At 43.2% G+C, this 22,184-nt stretch overlaps 1 protein-coding gene across 2 annotated transcripts in view; it reads left to right on the forward strand.

Moving 5' to 3' along the window:
- Nucleotides 1-783: 783 nt before the first annotated feature.
- Nucleotides 784-22,184, forward strand: part of LOC148033920 (uncharacterized) — a 42,136-nt gene continuing 20,735 nt past the window's right edge. The window contains exon 1 of one of the 2 annotated variants that reach the window (XM_087681900.1): nucleotides 784-1,159. In XM_087681900.1, coding sequence (XP_087538026.1) covers nucleotides 957-1,159 — 203 coding nt within the window. In that variant the 5' untranslated portion in view covers nucleotides 784-956. The remainder of the gene's footprint in view (nucleotides 1,160-22,184) is intronic. The other variant, XM_087681899.1, reaches the window with a different exon arrangement.

Raw genomic sequence — 22,184 nt, forward strand, 5'->3', positions numbered from 1 at the left:
GAACTTACTTCAAAACATCATGACAATTGATCATAAACAAAGTAAATTCAGCATAAACAATGATAGATAAGTCCCATAAGTACACACATCTCATAAGTTTTTTACTTGTAGACACAGAATCACATGAGAGTATGCTCGACAAAATTAGCTAGAACAAAAAAGAATAAACTTTTTAGGCTTTACAAGGCCTAATATTAAGGCCTTAAACAAAAGCCTTAGCTCCCCTTCATATGTGTATCCCATCCATGAAATCTAAACCCTCATCAACAAGATCTTGGGTATTACATGCCTTAAACCTTATTCCCATGATTTAAAAGCACATGCATCGAAATCGTTGATGTTATCCCCATATTCCATCACGATCAACACAAGTTAGTCACGTAGATGGCATGACATCTCCTGTGTTGCATATTGGATGGCCATAAGATATCATGTGCCTTTAGATTGCACCCTTATGCTATCGAATCTAGCTTCACAATGAGACAATTGTCTCCAAATTTAAGACATGGAAATCCAAGTCCTCATAGTCCTACCTCAGCTCAATAGATATTGGTTGTTCCAAGAAAAACATTGTTAGCCATGGGAGAAAACCCTCGGACACTGTCTATCATCCCTCATCGTAGCCACTCCATGAGACAATCTCCTACGAAGAGTCCCGTTTTAGGGCTTTAGGGAAAAGGCCTCATAAAACGCAGTAGTGTGGCTGATTGGCAGGCCAGCTAGTATTTTACAGCACAATAAAGATTGTGTATGCACGAGACTCACTATCCACGATCTAAGTGTTTGGATCGCAACTGGCAAGGGTTCAATACCTGCAACGTAGTGAACTCTGGTTAAAAGCTCTTCTTCTAGGTCTTTCTCCCTCCTTCCTTCCTTCCTCCGTTCCCCCCGCCCCCTCCGCCCCCTCTCTCTCTCTCTCTCTCTCTCTCTCTCTCTGTGTTGTATGAGCGCTCTTTATGGAGAGCTTTCTCGGCGAAGTCCATTTCGAGGACTTGCCCGGCTCCGGAAGGGTTCGATGTGTGGAGACAGGGCATGAGATGCTAGCTGCTGACAAACTCTGGTACGGCAGCAGCAAGAAATGCCGCCGTGCCCTGTTCGATTTGTGCCTCCGCCAGCGAAAGCCTCCTCTTAATGTGTTCGAGCAGAGTCCTACTTTCAAGTATGCTACCTGTGTTAATAGTTTGATGTTATATATGAATGAATGAATGAATGAATGTGTGTGTGTGAGAGAGAGAGAGAGAGAGAGAGAGAGAGAGAGAGAGAGAGAGAGAGAGAGAGAGAGAGAGAGAGAGAGAGAGAGAGAGAGAGATTGCACCTCTTAGGCCTAACCACTCCGTGTCCAGATAATTGGTATGTTTTATTCTATTCAATATTCAGACTATTTGCTTAGGAATCATTGAATATAAATGATCATGCCGAAATGTAGCCTCAACTATTAGTGCGATTCAAGGGTGCTCCGTAATATTATGAACAACAAGGGTGACGCACAAAGTTAAGGTAAGAAATGTGGTTTGAAGGCCAGTGTGGCTTCAACTTGGGGTCATTGTAAGTACTAAGACGGCGTTTATGTGCAGTGTCATATGACAAAGGCAGCATATATACCTGCCCTTAAGTTTGAATACAAAAAGCTTTAATTGGTATGAAGGAAATGGCACTTAAAGGAGGAACTTTGAAAAGGTATTGCCGTACATGCAATAGTTCCAAAAGTTATTGTTGTGAATTGCATGCAAGAGTGCCTCTTGAGAATTTGACCAAGGTCCAAAAAGTTGGATTGTGTTGACGATCATAATTGGACACGGTTTGTTAAATCACCTAATTTGGGAAAGAGGTGATTTATCTAGCTCATCTAAGTGTGCATTGAGACACCATTGTCACTACATGGAGATTGAAAACATCTCAAATTTTTGGAAGCTTGGAGTGCTCTTTTGTTACTAGGGTTTACTATCCCTTGAATTTGACGAAAAAGCCTCCATAATGCATTAAAAAAGAGTGGCACAACTCTTGAAGTATTGACATATCTGGCATTTGGTGGCAGCCTAAAATGGATTATTGATGGATGAAATCGACTAAAGAAATTTGGGGTGAATAGAAAGGAACTTTGAATTGAAGAAAGAATGGGTGATTGTTGTAGGACTTTCTTTGAATTGTATCAAAGAAAGTATCCTTTAGCATTATTTATGCCCCATTTTGGGATTGCTTTCTCAAAATTGTCTTCGTCCTAAGTAGAAGGAAGAGGAGAGGGTCATTAGGGACGAGGAGTTGATCTTGAGATGAGATATTGTTGTTGCTTGTGCACAAACCAAGCTTTCGTAATTGCACTTTGAGTTAGATTGTTAGGGCCTTTTAAGTTTACTATAAGTGCTAGTGCATGGATGAGCCATTGTATGGTTGAAATGAGAAAGAACCTAAGTAAGGGTTTGAGAGAGTATACGTGTCTTGGGGCACTTATGATTAATAAGCCCATAGTTAGAGGTGCAACTGTTCAAGCTAAAAACAAACAGCTCAATAGATAAACAAGAGGAAGCAAAATAATGTGAAGGGAGTGTGGTGGCTAGGCACAACAAGCAATGCACACAAGCTCCCTCTCAAGTGAAAATAAGGTCAAAGTTACCACCGGTTGAAAACCCAAGCTAGAAAAGGTGTAAGTCAGATTGAGATTGCTTAGAGAAGCAAGTTGATTGCAATTGAGAAGAGAATGCAGGTGTTGCTGATCTAAACACATCGTTGGTAGCATACAACAGTGGCAGAAATAAGTCGACTAGCAGTTGGATAAAGTTGTGCAGCAAGGACGTGATTCACCCACATTGACCGAGTTGGAACAATAGCAAAAACCCAAAGTTTCCTAGCCTTTGAAGCAGTCAATTGGCTTGTATTAGACCTACACTAGTAGTCATAGGAGATAGACAAAGCAGTGGGACTAAGGGTCTTGGTTATTTGGTACCATGTGAGAAAGATATAGCAAGGAAAACAAAAGAAAGCATTGATGACTACACAAAGACCACTTGAACTTAGAGAATGAAATATCGGCCATGGAATTTAGATGTCAAAGCATGAATAGAAGTAGTACATGTTAGCAGTGTGCATTTCATGGGTGCTAAACGATCTACTGGGCTTTGTATTGCGTGTCTTGATGGGTAGTTGGGCAGCCCATGTATGGCTAGCTCATTTGTCTTGGGTCTTGTCCTTAAGCTCATATATACTGTGCTTTTAATTGATTCTTGTTGTATTGGATCGCATCCACTTGGAGCTAGGAGATTGGAGGTACTTTTCGTCACCATGTGCCATTCATCTGTGTGGTTTGCATGGTACATCTTAGGTATTGTGGTATGGATTTCGTACTATAATCGCTTTTGCTCAAACCATGCTTTTAGAATAGTGCTCTTGGTTAGGCAATTAATACCATGAAGTTTATCATTAGTTGAGGAGCAAGGAGGTGCTATTTGGAGAAAGTATCAAGGAAACCTCTTAGAAAGTTCAACTTGATAAAATCCTAGAGATCAAGGAAAAGCCTCTTAGGAATCGTAACTCTCTAGGAGTACCTTATTTAGTGGAAAGACTTTCCCAAAGAGGATGCCACATGGATCGAGAAGTTTATTCTTAGGAGAGACCACCTCGAGTTTCTCTCTAGATGAGGATCTCGCTTTTATCCTCTCGCCACCGCACCCTCTATCTCACATTAACACCTCTCTCTCTCTCTCTCTCTTTGACAGACCGTGAGGAATCCCTCCCAATCAAAAATTTTAAAATAGATTTAGGGATACCTCCCTCCCCAATTAGTATGGCATAGGTCGGCAATCATCCCTCCCTTCCCTTCCCCCCACCCCACCTTGGCCCCCCATTTGTAAGTTGTTTATATATATACATATCCCTTGTCTAGTGTTTACAAGCAGTGAGTAGATAAGCTGAAAAAAGAAACCATTGTTGCACATAAAGAAAATCAGGTCAAAATTAGCCAAAGCAACTAGCTGAATATCAAGGGCAAGTATTGAGCCTGAAAATGATGTCACCCAGCTTGCTAGAGGATTCAAAAAGTGAAACCGTAAAGGTGAATGAGTCAAAACATTGAAGATCGAGGGCAAGGATTCAGAAGTGGGTGCAAGAGAGTTCAAAAATGGTCGTACCAAACAAAATAATCAACAATAGCAATTGGTAGACCTGTGTTGAGAAACCCTTCACTCTTCATCCGCAGTTTGCGTTTTTGCGTTTTGCGTTTTGCGTTTAGGGTTTGCAGTCCCAAAAAGGGGCGCCATCTTAGACTGACAGTGCCTATTTATAGGCCACTCTCTCATTTATTCACTGCGGCTAATTCATTCACTCTGTCACCTCTTCTCTCCAGCCTCTCTACTACCCTCACACTCCTTCAGGAGGACATTGCGGTTCGTGGTTCGTGGCTGTCTCCATCATCTTCCTTGTGCTACAGCACCCTTGTTCCCTTGTATCACATTCACTCCATGATTTAAAACTTTATCATTCCATTCATCAAAGTTTTTTCTTTCTTCTCTTCTCTTCTCCATGTTTGCCAAGTTCACTCCGTGTTCCTTCCCGCCAACCCTACTCTCTCGTTGGTATGTCATCTTTTGACATGGTATCAGAGCTGGATTTGCTCAAACAGCGGCAAAGATCCTTTACTCCAGTGAAGGCAAAGACCGGTGGTGGGTTCGGCTTTTACTTCTCTTCTTCTTCCACTCCATCAAAATCTCGTTTTTGCAGTTTCCAGGTGTTTCAGATTGCTGCCCACACCCCGTTCGCGGTGGATAACTTAGCCGAAGCTGTCCATTGCTGTCTCCATTAGTTGGCGCTTGATTTCTAGTACTCTTCACACTGTTTGGAGTTGATTCCAGCCAGACAACTGCTGTTCCTGTGCAGGCTTGCTGCCGTATAGCCTGCCACGTCATCACAGTCCTGCTGCTTGCGTTTTTAGTCTTTCTCTCTCTTGTTGCCTGCGTTTTTAGTCTTTCTCTCTTGCAAGCTGTCCTGCTTGCGTTTTTAGTATTTCTCTTATGTTGCCTTCGTTTTTAGTTTTTCTCTCACCTGCCGTCTATGTTTTTAGTATTTCTCTCTCCTCATCTGCGTTTTTCTACTGGTTGCAACCTCTTACTGTTGTTCGCATCCTCCTCCCACTCGCAGCTCACTTTTAGCCCTTCCACTACCCTCCCACCCCTTGAGACGGACATTGCAGTTTGTGCTTTGCATTGCCCTCACACCCCTTGAGGCGGACATTGCGGTTCAGGGTTTGTGGTTATGCTTTTCCACCTCTTCCTTCTTCAGCAAGGCACATCGGTATCCATGGCTTCTTTACCAATAGATGAGCAGACTATTGGGTGCTCCTATTGTGGAATCACTAGACACACCACCGATGCTTGCCGACTTCAACCTTTGCTCCCCAACCCCCGGAGTATATGCGTCTTCCACCAGACACTCCTTGTGCTACCTCTCCTTTCTGGGCTAGAGAGATCATTCTGCATCGGGTTTCAGAGTACTATGCTCAAGGCAATAAGACACATCCGATGCGCACTAAGTCCTTTTGAGCACATGGAGGATCGATTGGCGCTACAACCTCCTCGAGATTGTCATAGTGTCAGCGGCAGTCTTCTCCCACTTATTTTCAAGTACAGTGGCTTCCATGACCTACGGATCTGCCGTCCGCTCCATCGAGAGACAATGATTGTTTAATACTGTCTCCTCGTCAATTTGCTCCTTCGAGAGATAGTGGTTGCTCGACTCCTTCCTTTTCTTCGGCTACCCAATCTGCTCCACTAAGAGATAGCGCCTGTTGCCCACCTCTTGCTCATTCTGAGCCCCATCCTTTCCCAACCTCTACTACTCAGGTTCGAGAGGCTACATTTGGGAGCTCTTTGGCACCCCAGATACCTTCTTCGGCATGATCGACGGCACTTCCTTCGTCATTAGACATTTCAAAGTCCATGATCCATGAGTTTTTGGATTCCCTATCTACTTTAGAGGGGGATTTAGAGGGGGATGCTATTTCTTTGCTCTTAGAGGGGGCATCTATTTCTCTTCGACTTTAGCGGGGGCCCCTCCACCTCCCACCTCAGAGGGGGAACCTACTCCACATGAAGTTCTTCACCCATCCTCTACTTTCTTGGGATGGCTGTCTTCGACCAGTCATCTTTTCTACTGATACCCAGGATCTTCAGGTACCACCTAGATCGGGACCTCGGAGGTTCAGCTACGACTTGGTGACGAGGCCTTCATATTCCTTCCAGCATGGATGCACGGAGCTGGTGGCTTCTCTCCCGAGGTTGGGTTTCGGGTTCTCAGTTCACTCTGTCTATTGTTCTTTACTGTAGGTTCCCTTTCCGGTGGAAATCTTGGATTTTAGGGATCCTCTACATCTTCTTTCTCCTCTTCTCTTCTTGCCTTGGTCACTTGGTTAGCATGGAGCCACCTTCCGAGATCGAGTATGGGCATATCCTTATGGTTCTCGGCACCACACAAAGTCCCACATTCCTCCTATGCATTGCATGTTTTCATCATCTTTGTACTAGGGCGCTTGGGCAAGTGAACAATTTCCCCACGAGGGACATTGTCCAAGTGGCACCTGCTGCATAAGCATTGCATCTTCACATCACTCCTCTTGTTTCTCTTTTTGGGCATGAGAGGGGGTGTTGAGAAACCCTTCACCCTTCACCCACAGTTTGCGTTTTTGTGTTTAGGGTTTGCAATCCCAAAAAGGGGCGCCATCCTGGACTGACTGTGCCTATTTATAGGCTACTCTCATTCATTCACTACGGCTGATTCATTCAGTCCGTCACCTCTTCGCTCCAGCCTCTCCACTACCCTCATATCTCTTCAGGAGGACATTGCGGTTCGTGGTTCGTGGCTGTGTTTATCATTTTCCTTGTGCTACGGCACCCTTGTTCCCTTGTATCACATTCACTCCATGATTCGGAACTTCATCATTCCATTCATCAGAGTTTCTTCTCTCTCCTCTTCTCTTCTCCATGTTTGCGGAGTTCACTCCGTGTTCCTCCCTGCCAACCCTATTGTCTCGCTAGTACGTCATCTTTTGACAACCTGCAATAGTAAAAAGCAACAAAGAACTCAAAAGAATGCTTGGGAAATGGAATCCATATGGCAAGGCATGAGACGGTCAAATACAATAGTGAATCACCAATTGAGGGAGCTGAGACTCAGCCTTTCTTCTCAAAAAGGGTACCAGGTAATATGATTTAACACTTATTACAGCAAGTAAATAAATTTATAAATGTGAAATAAAACTTTATCACAAAAATCTTGGATAATTGTTACTCGATTGGCCCCAAAATTGGCAACTCTTATGGTCTTTAACTTGTATTCCTACGAAACATTGATATATAGATTGATTTCTCTACAAATTTCGATACATTTGGCTTTATGACTAGCTACATCAAGGTCCAATTTGCCCCTTTATTTTGACACAATTTGGGCACAAATTGAAACTACTATACTTGCATGTTGGTCAATTTCAACGTGGGTGTCCAATCTTCACTAGATCTATTGTAAATACTTCATTTCTAGTAGTTGCTTTAATCTTTGGGCTTTTGTTGGGCATACACTTTGAGGTGGTTGAGAAAACCTAATTGTAGCCACAATCAAGTTTAAATTCAGCAAATAGTGTTGAATAGCTTCAGATTTGTTGAGATGAGGGAGAGGGATGACAAAGGGGAGAGAAACCTTCAATCTAATGCCAAGAAAGTGTTGTAGTAGCTACCCCTCTGTGTTTTAGAGAGAGAAAATCAGATCACCTACTGGGTGTCAGGGTCTTGTTGTTGTTTAAGACCCTAACTTTTGCACCCACAACTATCAATGACCTCGTTTTTATGGTTTTGTGTTGTTTATGAACCTTGAATTTGCTCTAGATCAGATTGCATTGCTGTCATGGAGTTTTAGCAGTTGTCTCCCTACTCACAACTGAGTTCTCCACCCTTAGATCTACCCCCAATGAAACATGCCTTCCTTCTTAGATAGGGTAGTAAGTAACCTGATTAAGCACTAATTAAAGCAAGCATAAAATTCACATAAATTGAAATTGCAAATGTTACCACTTAATCTTGGACATTGGGTTCTTAATTGGCCCTAAAACTTGCATCCATTGCAGTATTTCTTTGACTTGTAGTGCTAAAGGTTGAAGTACACTAAGATCTAACTTGATCTCCTTCAATCTTCACTACACCTTGCTGTCCATAGCAAGTGGCAAGTCTTAAAACCAATTTGCCCCTTGGTTTGTGCTTGGGGATTGGCCTTCAATCTGCTCCTTGGATGACAAATTTTGCCCCAAACTTAATGTTGGCTAGTTGGCCCCTTGAAATTTGTTGGAATCCCCAAGTTTCAGCTACGAAATTTCAAAGTGCCAGGCCCTAATTTTTGAGTACTCTTCCTAGGTGACTTGTAAATTTCAAATTTTGCTGTAAATTAGGGTTTGATAGTAGAAATTCTTTTCTACTCGTTCTTGGTATTCTATAGGTTTTGGCACTCGGCACTTGTCTTCAACATCAACCTTCCTTCCTTGTTGTACCTCTCCTTTGCATTACATAATCATCATCATCTTTGTAATAGGTCACTTGGGCAAGTGAACAATTTTCCCATGAGGGACACTATCCATGTAGCACACTACTATATGCATCTCATTGTACAGAGCACACCTAGGTGGATCTTGAGTTGTGTCCATCAATTGTTCCTTATCACCACATCACTTTACTTCTTCACCTCTTTTCCTCGTCATTGCCACCCTCCAGTGGTTGGGATAGCTTGTTTGTTTTGTGATGTGTTGGATCTAATCATCCCTTTTCGCTCTCTCCTTGGGGCATAGTTACTTGACAGGCCGCAAACCATATCTATTCTCGCTGGTGGAGAAGGGGGGAGGGGGGGGGAGGAGGGGAGGGGGGAGTTCCATGTGGTTCCATTCTCCTTTGTAGTTCTTGGTAGGCCATTGGGCAGCCAACGAGCACCCTTTGTCGATCACTTGAGCTCTCTTGGTGAGATAACCATTGCCTCTATAGTCTTGGTAGGACACTAGGCAGTTGATGTGCACCTTTTGTTCAATGCCCTGGCATGCTTTGGGTTGGCATGCCTTGGTCTAAAAATGGGCTTAAGCTTTTCTTTCAATCTCTTCTTGGCTCGAGTTTTGGGCTTGAGAGGAGATGTTGAGCTAACAATGTATTACCAATTGATTAGCTCTTTAAAACAGCCCCAAAACACCCCATACAGCTTGTGTTGATAGTTTTTAGTTGTCGCTCTACTGAATTGCACTCTGTATAACATCAGGCAGCTGGTGTTTTGACAATGCAGGCCCATTTCATTGCTGTCACCTGTTTTCAGCCTGTATTTTGCAGCTGTTCAGTTTGCCTTGCATCAGTACACTCTCCTCCTCTCTTCCTATTGTCATCTGATTGATTTCAGCCTTGGGCGATTAGTTTCCAGTTCTTTCTTGGTGGTACACTACTGCGTTTACCAATTGGCAGCCTCCAACTGCTGCATTTTGGTGACTAGCTTGCTGTCATTCAGTATTCAACACTTCTACAGCTTGATTGTGGTTACAACACTTAGTATCGATCTTTGGTAGACATCACCCTCTAACATCATTCATTGCTTTGCCCTTAAGCATACTTTACTTTCTCTCATTTATTTATTGCATTCATTTCATGTTTCTCTTCTCTCTCTAATTGTGTTTGTATTTTTGCATTTTGCGTTTTGCATTTACTGTGTTACTATTTGAGTTATTGTGTTTTAGTCATGTTCTTACATTCTATGTTTTCTTAGTGCAAATCCTAGCATATCTTCACATATAGGGGTTGCCACTTGCCTTCAATGGCCTCCTGATTAGCTAATGGTTGGAAAATTGCAGCAACATCTCTCTCTCTCTCTCTCTTTCTCTCCCAACCTCCATAATGTTGGAATGAGACTCCACTAGCCTCATATAGCCTTTCTCTCACTTGCATGAGAAAGTTTTGCCAAGTGGTAGCCTTCTAATTGCATTTTTCAATAATTTTTAGCCCAATTAAGTCAAATTTCAAAACATTAATTTTGAAAATCAATTTAAGTGTTAAGAATAAAAACTAGTCAACAATTATATTGACCAGACCAATTTGTCATCCAAGTATTCCTTAGCATTTTCTAGCTCTTGAATTGCCATTAGGTAACTAATTGTCGCTCAGTTTCTAATGTCATCACTAATATTAACAGCTAATAAAATCTTTTAGGCCAAAATATGATGCTAGGTACCACCTAGTACTTGTCAAAGATAACTTATTACAACTTTTGCCTTTGACTACTGACTTCTTAAGGTCCTTGGCTTGTCATTGTGAAATGTACATTTGATTAACACTTAATCAAATGCTGAGCAAAGGATCAAAATTTCATGGCCTCGAGTCTCAAACATCCTAGAATTGGAGAAAAATAGGCCGACATGGAAGATACATTTGCATGCAACCCAAAACTAATCCAAACTTGACATTTGGCAAAACACCATTTCCACCCATGTAAAACGAGTTTCCTAGCCCTTTGGCTCTACCCTCATAAAAATATCATTGAAGGCTATCCAACCTCAATTTAAAATTTTTGAATTCTTTGAACTTGAAAGTGTTGAAACTTTCCACAAACCTTAGTTTGGAACATTAATAAGTCATTTTAAATCTCTAAACACCACGACATCAAAAGTCATCTCTAAAGGGAAATTTAATATGCTTGACCAAGATGTGACTTAGGCACTCCACTGGCACCTATCCATCACAATTTCTACCAATGTTCTCCATTGCAAAGGCTAGGATTATCCGCGTTACATATTTTAACTTAATCTCACATTTGCACCTCACATGTGCACAACTTAAGTGTCCCAACTTAAGTATCCATAGAGCATTAAGTTAAAAAATTCACATCCTCCTGATAGAGTATCAACATCAGCTCCCTCTATGTAATAGGACCTACAAATAACAAAATATGTTAACAATTAATCTAAGGAGGAGGGAGCTTGGGTATAAATAGCCAAAAAGCAAAGATCAGATCAGTGGCTAGTCAACATTTGGGATAAAAAATAAAGTTGGTTGGCCAAAATGATCAATTGTCCATAAAACAGGGCAAAATAGTGGTGTCCACCATTGATCCATCTTGAAAAAGAAATGCATAGCCTTATAAAACTCGATTAGACTCACACATGGACTGACTAATTTACTGACAACTTCGTCTTTGTTTCGTAGCTTTAGGGTTCTTCATATTCATCTTTTTCTTCGGCCATGTTTTGAGATTCTTTGGTTCATTCTGCATCTCTAGTGCTCCTAGAGACTTCATTGGAGAATGGTGGTGTTTGGTGTGCTTCATTGAGTTCTATTTGTGGCCGCTTTTCGGTGGCTTTGGTGGTTCCATCTCTTTGCTATCAAGATGAGACAATGTCATGTTTCCTTTATGGTGATCATGTTGATCGTTTGACAATAGTGATTGATAAAGAGGATCATTGTGTTTGTTGGTGGTATGGCCGTTTTGTTTATTTGATGGATAGATGGTTGCTACTTTGATTCTTGATCTTTGGACCGACTCGGATAGTGGTTTTGTGTTATGGAGGGAATTCAACTTCTCCTATGACTTGGCTAGGCTAGACTAGTGCTTGATGGGTTTGTGTATGTGAGTTCCAACATTCCTTGATCTTCTCGATGACGGCAACTACGTTGCCCCATTGCATGTTTTGGAGCAGAGTAGGGATATTCATGCTCTATAGTTGTAGAAAGGTGCTCGGGCCAAAGAGGGATGATTGTGAGAGGGCAATGGTAGGACATGTTGACGCTTGCTATGTCAAGATGTGCAACAGTGCATAGCGACAATAGGGTTTGCAGGGAGAGACACAATGTATATATGCAAACCTTGAGAGAGAAGGGAAACATAGAAACACATAAGAAAAAAATGGTGATGATGCATTGAATCATTCTATGAGAAGAAAAGCTGATACAGTGGAACTGATGCTCAGAAAATGACTACATTGTCCTGCCTGAATTAGGCATAGCACATGTGGGAATGCATGGTGAAGGGAGCGAAATGCAATCCTTCGAGTAGTGGGTATCGAAGTAATTAGGAGAAGGTAAAGGATAGCTATTGAGCAAACCAGAGTCCTTTGATGTTGTTGGAGATGAGGGAGTTGATCATTGATTGTTGAGGGAGTGAACCGCAGTCCTCAAATGTCGGAAAGTGGGCCAAGATGGTAAACACACATGCTAGATGTCTCTTGATTAGATGGAAAACACACATGCCGGATGTCTCTTGATTGCCAAACACAATGGTGGATGATGACATTAGTTGGTGGAGACTGATGCTTGGGTGAGGAAAGCTGACGCATGATGCCCCTGATTAGCAAAAGCAAGTTGCAGAAGTGCCACTAGGTAGCAGTGATGTCACCAAGTATAGGAATTACCTCTAGGCTGCGAAATGCAAGATACGGATGATGCTTGATGGGTGGAGGTTGTTGCCAACTGTTGAAGACTGATGTCATATGATGGGGGAGATGTCGCCGCCAAGGGGGAAGGTTGCCAACTGTGGAAGACCTCCAACATAGACCTGATGATGAGGGAACATGGCATTGGCGCTTGAAGGAGAAGAGGAAGGGTGACCACGACTTGGATGTCCTCTAGTAGGGGTATGGGCAGTAGTGGAGTGGAGTGAGAGGAGTATCGGAGTGACGGAGGAAGAGGGGTGAACAATGGCTGAAGTAGTGTGATGAATGATGTAAGAGTGCGTGGCGGAAGAAGAAACACGAGGACAAAAAGAGAGAGAGAAGGAAACAAAAGATGAAGGAAGAAATATTGCACTGACTGAAGAAGAATGTTGAATACAATGATGAGGATGGATCAGTCCTTGCATGTAGCCCGGAGCTTCAGTGAGGCACCAGATCAGGCTTAGATGATGAAGGTAGCACTAATGACGGAGAGTGTTGGAGAGGAGTGTGCTGAAGATAACGTGCAGGCTGCTTGAAGGATTTTGTGGTTCCTACACGGAACTCTTGATTTTGGGATCTATATCTTGTTGGTACAAGTGCTACGGACTTGGTCCTTACAGGTTGGAGTGATATAGATTGGGCTGGTGATGTGGATCATCGGAGGTCCACCACAGGTTATTGTTTTATCTTGGGTGTTGGTGCTATTTCATGGAGCAACAAGAAGCAACCTACGATTGCCCTCTCTTCGACTAAGGCAAAGTATCGGGCGGCATCTTCTACTACTTGTGAGACAATGTGGCTTCGCAGGCTTTTGGAGGAGCTTGGCTGCTCGTAAACAAGTCCTACTGTTCTACAATGCGACAATGAGAGTTGCATTGCCTTGGCCAAGAATCTTGTGTTTCATGCTCATACGAAGCATATTGAGATCCAATACCATTTCATTCGGGAGAAGATTTTGGATGAGACCATTTCCCCGGTCTATTGGAAGACAAAGGACAATCTTGCATACTTGTTTACCAAGGGGCTTTCCCAGGCTTTACTTCGACAACACTTTAGATCCCTTAGCCTTCTACTGTGTCTAGGATCTGAGAGGGGGTGTTAGAGAGTCATCTCCCAAATAGGTAGGACACGTGGCAGGTTGTCGCAGCCGCCACACGGCAGGCTATTGGCCAATCCCCACGTGGCATGCAGTCGAGCTGCACTAGTCGGCCAACAGTTAGCTGCATTAATTGCAGCCGAGCTGCATTATTTTGGGCATTATTTTCAGCAGCCTCTATGAGTTTCTTTCATAGATTTCAAGCTGCAAACTGTGGAGACTGCCCTCGGGGCTGACGGAGACTAAGATCTTCGAGGTGGAGACATACACATATTCTCTCTACACCTGTGTATAATTCTGCATCCTTATATAGCATTCTTCACTACAGATTTTCTGCATTTCATTGTCTCTCTTCTCTCTCTGTTCACTCTTTGTCTTGGTCATTCGCTTCCGCATTGCTTCACTTTGGCGCAAGAGGCCACCTCTTAGAGTTCTTCGACATCTTCAACACCCCAAATACCTTCTTCAACACAACCGATACACTTTCTTTGTCATCAGCTGATTCAAAGCCCATGATCCATGAGTTTTTAGATTCCCCATCTCTCATAGAGGGGGATTCAAAGGAGGAGGTATCCTTTTTGCCCTAAGAGAGAGCTCCTACTTCTTCGGCTTCAAAGGGGGCCCCTGCGTCTCTCTACCCTCAAAGGGAGCACCTACCCATCATGAAGTTCCTCCCCACCATTTACTCTTTGGGGATGGCTATCTTCACATAGTCATTTCTCTTGTTGATACCCAAGATCTTCAAAGACCACTTAGATTGGAGCCCTGGAGCTTTAGCCATCGCGACTTGGTGGAGTTACAGAGCTAATGGCTTCTCCCCCGAGATGGATCCAAGTTCTACAATTCATCCCATCTATTGTTCCTTACTACAAGTTACCTTTTAGATGGAAAAGTTACCTTTCAGATGGAAATCTTAGATCTCCAAGATCCTCTATATCTTCATATCTCTTTGCGCTCCTCTTTCTTCGTCCCTTTTTGGGCTTGAGAGGGGGTGTTAAGAAACCACTTCTTCAATTTTCACACTTCATTTAGGGTTTCACATTGACAGTCCCAAGAAAGGGATGGTGTCCTCATTTTGGTCACTTTTTCAATGGGCACCCGCTTAGTGATGCAACATCCTAAACAATTTATGCTTAGAAATAGGCTGTCACTTCATTCATTTGTTAGCCTACCTACTTTAGTCATGTCAGGCTGTCATCTCTTGCTTGTGAGCTCTTGTCAGAGTCTGATAGAGACATGGGAGCTCTGACAGTTTATTGTGTATTTCTCCCATTTGAGGTACATTTCTTGTGCATTTCCCTAATCTGCCAAGAGGTTTCCACCTCTAGTCAATGTTAGACTGCTCCACAACTATTGGTTATTATTTTGTTATTATTTTCTCCATTTATTTACTGAAGTCAAAACTGCATCGAATGCAGTCATTTTTGGGCATTTATTGCAGTTGGCCAAATTAAGGGTCTCCTACAACAGTCGGCCAGATTTGGAGGGTGTTGGCTATTTATAGCCACCTCATTGATCACACTCTCACTTCTTTTGTGGGGAGGTGTCCGTATGACTTCAATACCAAGGAAAAATTTCAGCCCTCCCAAATCTTTGATTTGAAACGTTTTTTGCAACATAGACTCGATCTCATCAATCCCCTGTGAATCATCACTTGTAATGACCAAATCATCTACATACTATACCAAAATCACATAGCCTTTCTCTGTCTTCTTGGTAAACAAGCTATGATCTGCTTTGCCAACTTGAAATCCAAGACTTTGTAAGTATGAGCCGATTTTTGCATTCCATGCCCATGGTGTGTGTTTCAATCCATATAATACTTTCTTTAGTATGCAAACATAAGACGGGTATTCAAGTTGTACATATCCTTCTGGCGAATCCATGTAAACTTTTTCCATCAAATCATCATTCACAAAAGCATTCTTTACGTCCATTTGATATAAGTTCCAACCCTTGGATGCAACTAATGCAATGATAGTTCATATAGTTTCCATCTTTGTGATATGACTAAATTTCTCTTCATAGTCCAACCATACTATTGTCAAGCATAACCCTTCACAACTAACTTAGCTTTGTATCTCTGAAGTGAGCCATCTGAGTTGCATTTGACTTTATAAACCAATGCACCACTTTGGGTTACTCATGAACCCGGCTAACACACCTATAGCATAACATAACTCAGCACGGGTATTAAGAAGCCAGATCAAGGAACCAACCAACTGCCTATAACGGGTGGCATTCGCCAAGAGAGAATTGGAATGAGTTGTAGCCTTTCAATTCGGGTCCATAGGAGTTGTAAGAGACTTGCATCCCTTCATCTCACACATAGCCAAGAGTTCTTGTACATACCACTGTTGGGAAATAAAAATTCCCCTCGGAGTTTGATAGATCTCATGACCTAGAAAGAAGTGAAGAAGTCCCATGTCTATAATCTCAAACGTCTCATGAAGTGCTGCCTTCGTTTGCTTGACCATTTGAGTATGGTTACTTGTCATAATCAAGTTGTCCACATAAAGGACAAAAAACATAGGACCTCCACCTGAGGTGCGTACATACAGCTAGGGGTCGGCTTTGGAACGCCGATACCCTAATTTCTCCTGGAAGAACAAGTCAGTTTTCTCATTCCAAGCACGAGGAGCTTGGTTAAGGCCATAGAGAGCCTTCCATAACCTGTACATCTTACCATTAGAAGAATAGAAGCCTGGAGGCTCCTCAACATAGATCTCCTCCTTCAACTCTCCATTTAAGAAGGCAAACTTCACATCCAGTTGATAAACCGGCCATCTCCTGTGGCTAGCCAGGGCAAGAACTACGTGAATAATGGCCATCCAAGCTGTAGGGGCAAAAGTATCATGGAAATCAATGCTTGGGCATTGTACAAAACCTTTAGCAACAAGGCGGGCCTTGTGCTCGTCGAATGTGCCATCACTGCAATACTTGGTCTTGAAGACCCATTTGACTCCAATGATCTTCTTATGAAGAGGCTTTGGCATGAGATACCAAGTGCCATTCCGCTCAATCGACTCTAGCTCTTGCACGGTTGCTTTCCGCCAATGATCATGCTGTAAAGCCTCCTTCATGGAAGTGGGTTCCTGATCTTGCATGACACGAGTCATTAAACAGTAATTAGTGTAAACAAGCTCAGTGTGGTGGACTTGGTTTCTTTGAGAACAGTACGGGCCATTTGATGGTTGCCACTCCTCAGGGATCCCCTCAATCCTTGCATCACGAAGAGTGTCACGAGCCCAACGAGGAGGAGGTCAAATCTCGCCTCGTCACTCTCCATCTGTTGAAGTTTTTGGAAGGTCCATTCATGGCGGGGAGCAATCGGCGAATCTAGTGGCTGGGAACTAAGCTCCGAAGAAGAGTCACTGCTTCAAATTTGTCACCTTGTGTTTTTAGGATGTGAACATAGACATCACACCCATCTTGAAATAAGAAACATCTGGCTTGGTCCCAAAGTATGCCTCATATGGAGTCGTACCAACAACAACAGAAGTAGGGGAACAATTACGGATGTGAACTGCGGTAGCCACAGCCTCAGCCCATAGACACTGAGGTGTTTAACAATGCTCCATCATAGTACGGGCCATCTCGATCACATTGCGATTCTTCTGCTCCAAGATGCCATTCTCGTGAGGGGTGTTTGTATTGGCAAACTCCTGGTGAATACCATGATTTGCATAAAAACGAGCAAACTCATTAGAAACAAATTCTTTGCCCTTATCTGATCATAAGGTCTTTAGCTTCTGACCCGATCGTTTCTCCTCAAAGAGCAACCAATTTTTAAAATTGGAGAAAGCCTCTGACTTTAGCTTCAAGAAATAAGCCCATGTCATCCTACTGTGATCATCCACAATTAGCATGAAATACAAGCCCCTCTAAGGGACTCCATCCTCATCGTCCACAAAGATCAGTAGAAACAAGCTCCAAGGGGCTGAAGACTGCCTCGAAGCCTTGCTGGGAACAACATCATGAGTGTGCTTCCCGCGGATGTAAAATACACAAGGCTACTGGCACACCACAATATTCAGCAAACCTTGAAGAAGCTGTCCTTTTGACGCCTTTCGAAGGCAATCATAATTGAGGTGACCAAATTGAGTATGCCAAACCTTGGACTGTGTTTGTGCGGCAAGAAGAAGAGAAGTCAAGGCAGAAGAAGACCGCAACTTGTAGACTCCATTCTCCTCATAACGTGAAGAAAGAACTTGTCTCGATTCTCGATCAAGGATCCGAAAAGAATCCACATCAAATTTGACCAAAAGGCCTAGGGCACAAATCTTGTGCACCGAAAGTAGATGGTACCCCAAAGCCGGCACACAAAGGACCTCGGATGTATGGGCACCACCACGTCCATTTGGAATAAGATGCATGTTGCCCCGTCCTTGTACAGGACTAAACGAACTGTCACCAATGAGAATCTGGCCAAGCGAAGGCCTCAAATGAGCAATACCTGCTGAAGGAGTCATGTGCCAGGAGACACCATTGTCAACAATCCATTCCTGAGTGTATGGGGCCGTCAACGCAATATCAAAAGCCATTAGGGTTGAATCCTCAACCACCTCTAAGTGGAGGAAAGCAATTGATGAGGGAGTAGCCACTGCTTCTGAATTGTTTGAAGATTTCTCCTTCTTCTCCTTGTTGGGGGCAATCCTTCTTCCAGTGACCTGTTTTGCCACAAATGTGACAAGTAGACTTCTTGTCTTTGTCCTTCTTAGATTTTTCCTCCATCTTTTGGGCCATCACTTTATTTTGGGAGGACTGACCAACCAAGGCCTCAAATTTCGAAGCATTGGTTTCTTTCAGTTGCTCCTCTCGGTCCAAGATCATAGGAACCAACTCTTCCCACCAAAGAGTCTCAGACCCCCCTGAAGCAATCAAGGCGGAATAAAAACCATTGAAGTAGGGCAATAGCTATGCAAGAAGAGCTATCACCATATCTTCAGAAGTGATCACCTTCCTTGTGTCTTGAACGTGCATTTGAAGTTGCCTTAGCTTGTTGATATGTCCCCGCATAGAAGATGACTTGTTGATACTCATGGTCTGCATTTGTACTTTCAAAGAAACTCACTTCATGACGGTCATCCGATTATACATTTGATCAAGATTCAGCCATATCTCTCGAGCCACCGTCAAATGCTCAATATAAGAGAGAACAGTTGTAGTATATGAGAGAGATAAAAACGGGCGAATGCGAGCATTGAGTTTATCCCAATGTGCTTGAGCCTTTGCCAACTCTAACTTTTCATTGGAAGAGAGTCTAGACTCGTCTTGTGAAGAAGAAGGACGATGAATAGCCTCCGTAACAAGCTTCGCCAAATCATAGGACTCTAGAATGGCAAGCATTATGACCCGCTAGATGCGGTAATTCTCACCATCGAGCTTTTGATTTGATGGAAGAGCCAATAAGATGGTCACTTTCCAACCCATGACGGCCTAAAACTTTGTCTCGGCCTCAGAAGACATCTTCACCTACAATGCTTGCACAAAACACAAAGAGCACCCCTTTGACTGAAAATACAGCTTGCTAAGGCTATGGTTTGCTCGTCTTGCTCCTTCTTCACCCGCCTGAGGCGATGAAAAGGTAAAATCTGCACTTGAAGGCCCAAAACGCAACCTTCTTCCTTCTATAACAGCAAAAACTAGCAAGCAGCTTCAGCAAATCTTCTCCTTTCTTGCACACTCATGCTTGCATCAGCCTTGTTCTGATGTGTAGCCCACTTGCTCGCACTTGAATGCTGAAAATGCAGCCTTGTGTCGCGCTGAAATCTCCTCTTTATATGGGTCCACCCTAGGTTAGTCCTTCAATGCTTTGATACCATGTCAGAGTGAAGCAATTTGGAAGCGAATGACCAAGACAAAGAGTGAAGAGAGAGAGAGAGAGAGAGAGAGAGAGAGAGAGAGAGAGAGAGACGGTGAAACACAGGAAATCTGCTATGAAGAATGCTGTATAAGGATGCAGAATTATACATGAGTGCATAGAGCATATATGTGTATGTCTCCACCTCAAAGATTTCTCCACCTCAAAGATCTTAGTCTCTATCAGTTTTGAGGGCAATCTCCACGATTTGCAGCCTGCAATCTGTGCAAAGAACTGATAGAGGTTGCTAGAAACATAATAAATAGGCTGAAAATAATGCCCAAAATAATGCAGGTCGGTTGCATTTAATGCAGCTGATTGCTGGTCAATTGGTGCAGTCCGACTGCATGCCATGTGGCGATTGACTGATTGCTTGCCATGTGGCGCCTGTGACAACCTGCCACGTGTCCTGCCTGTTCGAGCGACGACTCTCTAACATCTCGAACTTGAGTAGTTGAGGGTGGGCAACAATCGGTGTCTCTGAATGGAGTGGACTATGGAACCGAAGTAATGGAAGGTCTCTTGAAGGAGTGGATTGATGAGTAGACAGTAGCGAACAATCATTGGCTCTTAGTGGAGCATATTGTAGAAATGTGGGTTGTCGAGGTGGCATTCTTGAAACCCTAGAAGAAGCAGAAGCAACCTTCGTAGCGCATTGCAATTGTTGTGAGGAAGCCATGGCATTGGACAATCCTCCGATGTGGAATAAACTCTATGGCCCAGAAGGGAGAGGTGGCACAACAAGTGCCTAGGGGAAGACACACATACTTCGGTGGTGTAGGGAGCAAAGGTTCATGTTGGTAAGCATTGGGGGGAGGTCTGATAATGTTGGAAGATGGGCACCCGTGGTGGTTCGTCCATTTGCTTGTGGAGAAGTCATAGCACCAGAGTGTCCATTTGCTTGTGGAGAAGTCATAGCACCAGAGTGTCAACCTGTAAAATGGAGGGTGGGTGGGAGAGGAAGAGAAGGGTATCTTTGTCTTCCGTTGATGCAATGAAAGTGAAGGGGGAAATTAGTAGATGATGTCGAACTTGCAACTTGTCTTTGCCTTCTCTGATGAATAGGATCTTTAGCTCTCTGATCTCCTACACTTTGATACCATGTCACGACGTGCGATGGTGTAGAGAGAGAGTAGGGTTTGTGGGGAGAAACAAGAGTGTGTATGGCAAACATTGGGAGAGAAGAGAAACTCAGAAACACAAGAAGAATGTGGTGATGATGTATTGAATCATGTTATGAGAAGAAAATGTGATACCATGGAGCCGAAGCTCAAAAGATGACTGCATTATCCTATCTGAAATAGGTGGCAGCACTTGTGGAAATTCGCACAGTGAAGGAAGCGAAATGCAGTCCTTTGGGCAATGGGCTATTGAAGTAATCGTTGGAAGGTGAAGGATAGTTGTCGAGGGAGTGAACCACAGCTATTTGAGGCTGTCAAAGATGAGGAAGATGATTACGAGTTGTCAAGGGAGCAGACCGTAGTCCTTAGATGCTGGGAAGTAGGCTAGGATGCAAAATGCAAATGCTAGATGCCTCTTGAGTGAGTGCCAAACACAATGGTGGATGATGATGTCAACTAGTGGAGGTTGATGCTTGGATGGGGAGAGTTGACGCTTGATGCCCTTGATCAGCAAATGCAAGTTGTAGAAGTGTTGCTAGGCAGCAATGATGTCGCCAGGTATGGAAAATACGTCCATGCTACCAAACACAAGATACAGATGACACCTAATGGGTGGAGGCTGTCACCAACTATAGAAGACTGACACCATATGATGGGGGGGATGCTGCCAACAAGGTAGGAAGGTCGCCAGCTGCAAAAGACCTCCAAACGTAGACTTGATGATGATGGAACAGGGCGATTGAAGGAGAAGAGGGAGGGTGACCATGAACTATGATGTCCTTCAATAGGGGTATGGGCAACAATGGAGTGGAGAGAGAAGAGTGTCGGGGTGATGGAGGAAGAGGGGTGAAGGTTGACTAAAGTGGTATGGCGAATGAATGAAGTGACGGCCTATTTATAGGCACAAGTTGTCTAGGGTAGCGCACCAATGAGTCGGCGCCCATTGAAAAATTGACCAAAATGAGGACACCAATGCTTTTTGGGGGCCGCTAGTGTGAATCTTAAATGAAGTGTGTAAACTAAAGAAGTGGTTTCTCAACATGCCATACATTCATATGAAGCATTGAACCTTGTGGGAGGCCTTTTGCTTGTATTGACATAGTTTGACAGTTCAAATCTTGGAGTTGGTTTGACATTTAGGTCCATGATGGGAGGTTTGGATAGCAAACAATGTTTTGCTCCTTTTGTTCTCACATGGGGGGACCCTTTGAGGGTCTGGTTGAAGGTGGGAAATCCATCCTCTTGGTGTGCTTTCTATTGGGCTGTTCATGACAGGCAGATTTTGCTATTTCCATTTTCTATGATTAGGGTTTAAGTATGATTGACATTGTGCTTATTCTTTAGATGACTTTTGGATTGGGAGTCATGACCCAAAGTCCCTAGTATATTTGCTTTCTCATCATTGCTCTCATCTTGGGCGAGTCTGCTTGTTCATCAGTGGCTTCATTTTTGGTGCCATTGTAACTGACAATTCATGTCTGCTATAGGTTCATTGAATGCTTTTGTGCCATCGTCTAGAGCTTTCCAATCATATAGGCTTGTGCATGCTCACGTTTTTCCTTTCTGATTTGTTAAGACATATGTAAGAGACATGCTTATGTATTTTTTGTGTCATAAAGGAAGGGCTGTGTCCAGTTTATGCCATTGGTTGTATTGCAGAGTGAGTTTTATATTATAAGGTTTCAG

The sequence above is a fragment of the Lygodium microphyllum genome, chromosome 7, assembly GCF_053477565.2.
Source record: "Lygodium microphyllum isolate KBCC chromosome 7, Lygodium_microphyllum_v1.1.10, whole genome shotgun sequence".
Lineage (NCBI taxonomy): Eukaryota > Viridiplantae > Streptophyta > Polypodiopsida > Schizaeales > Lygodiaceae > Lygodium > Lygodium microphyllum.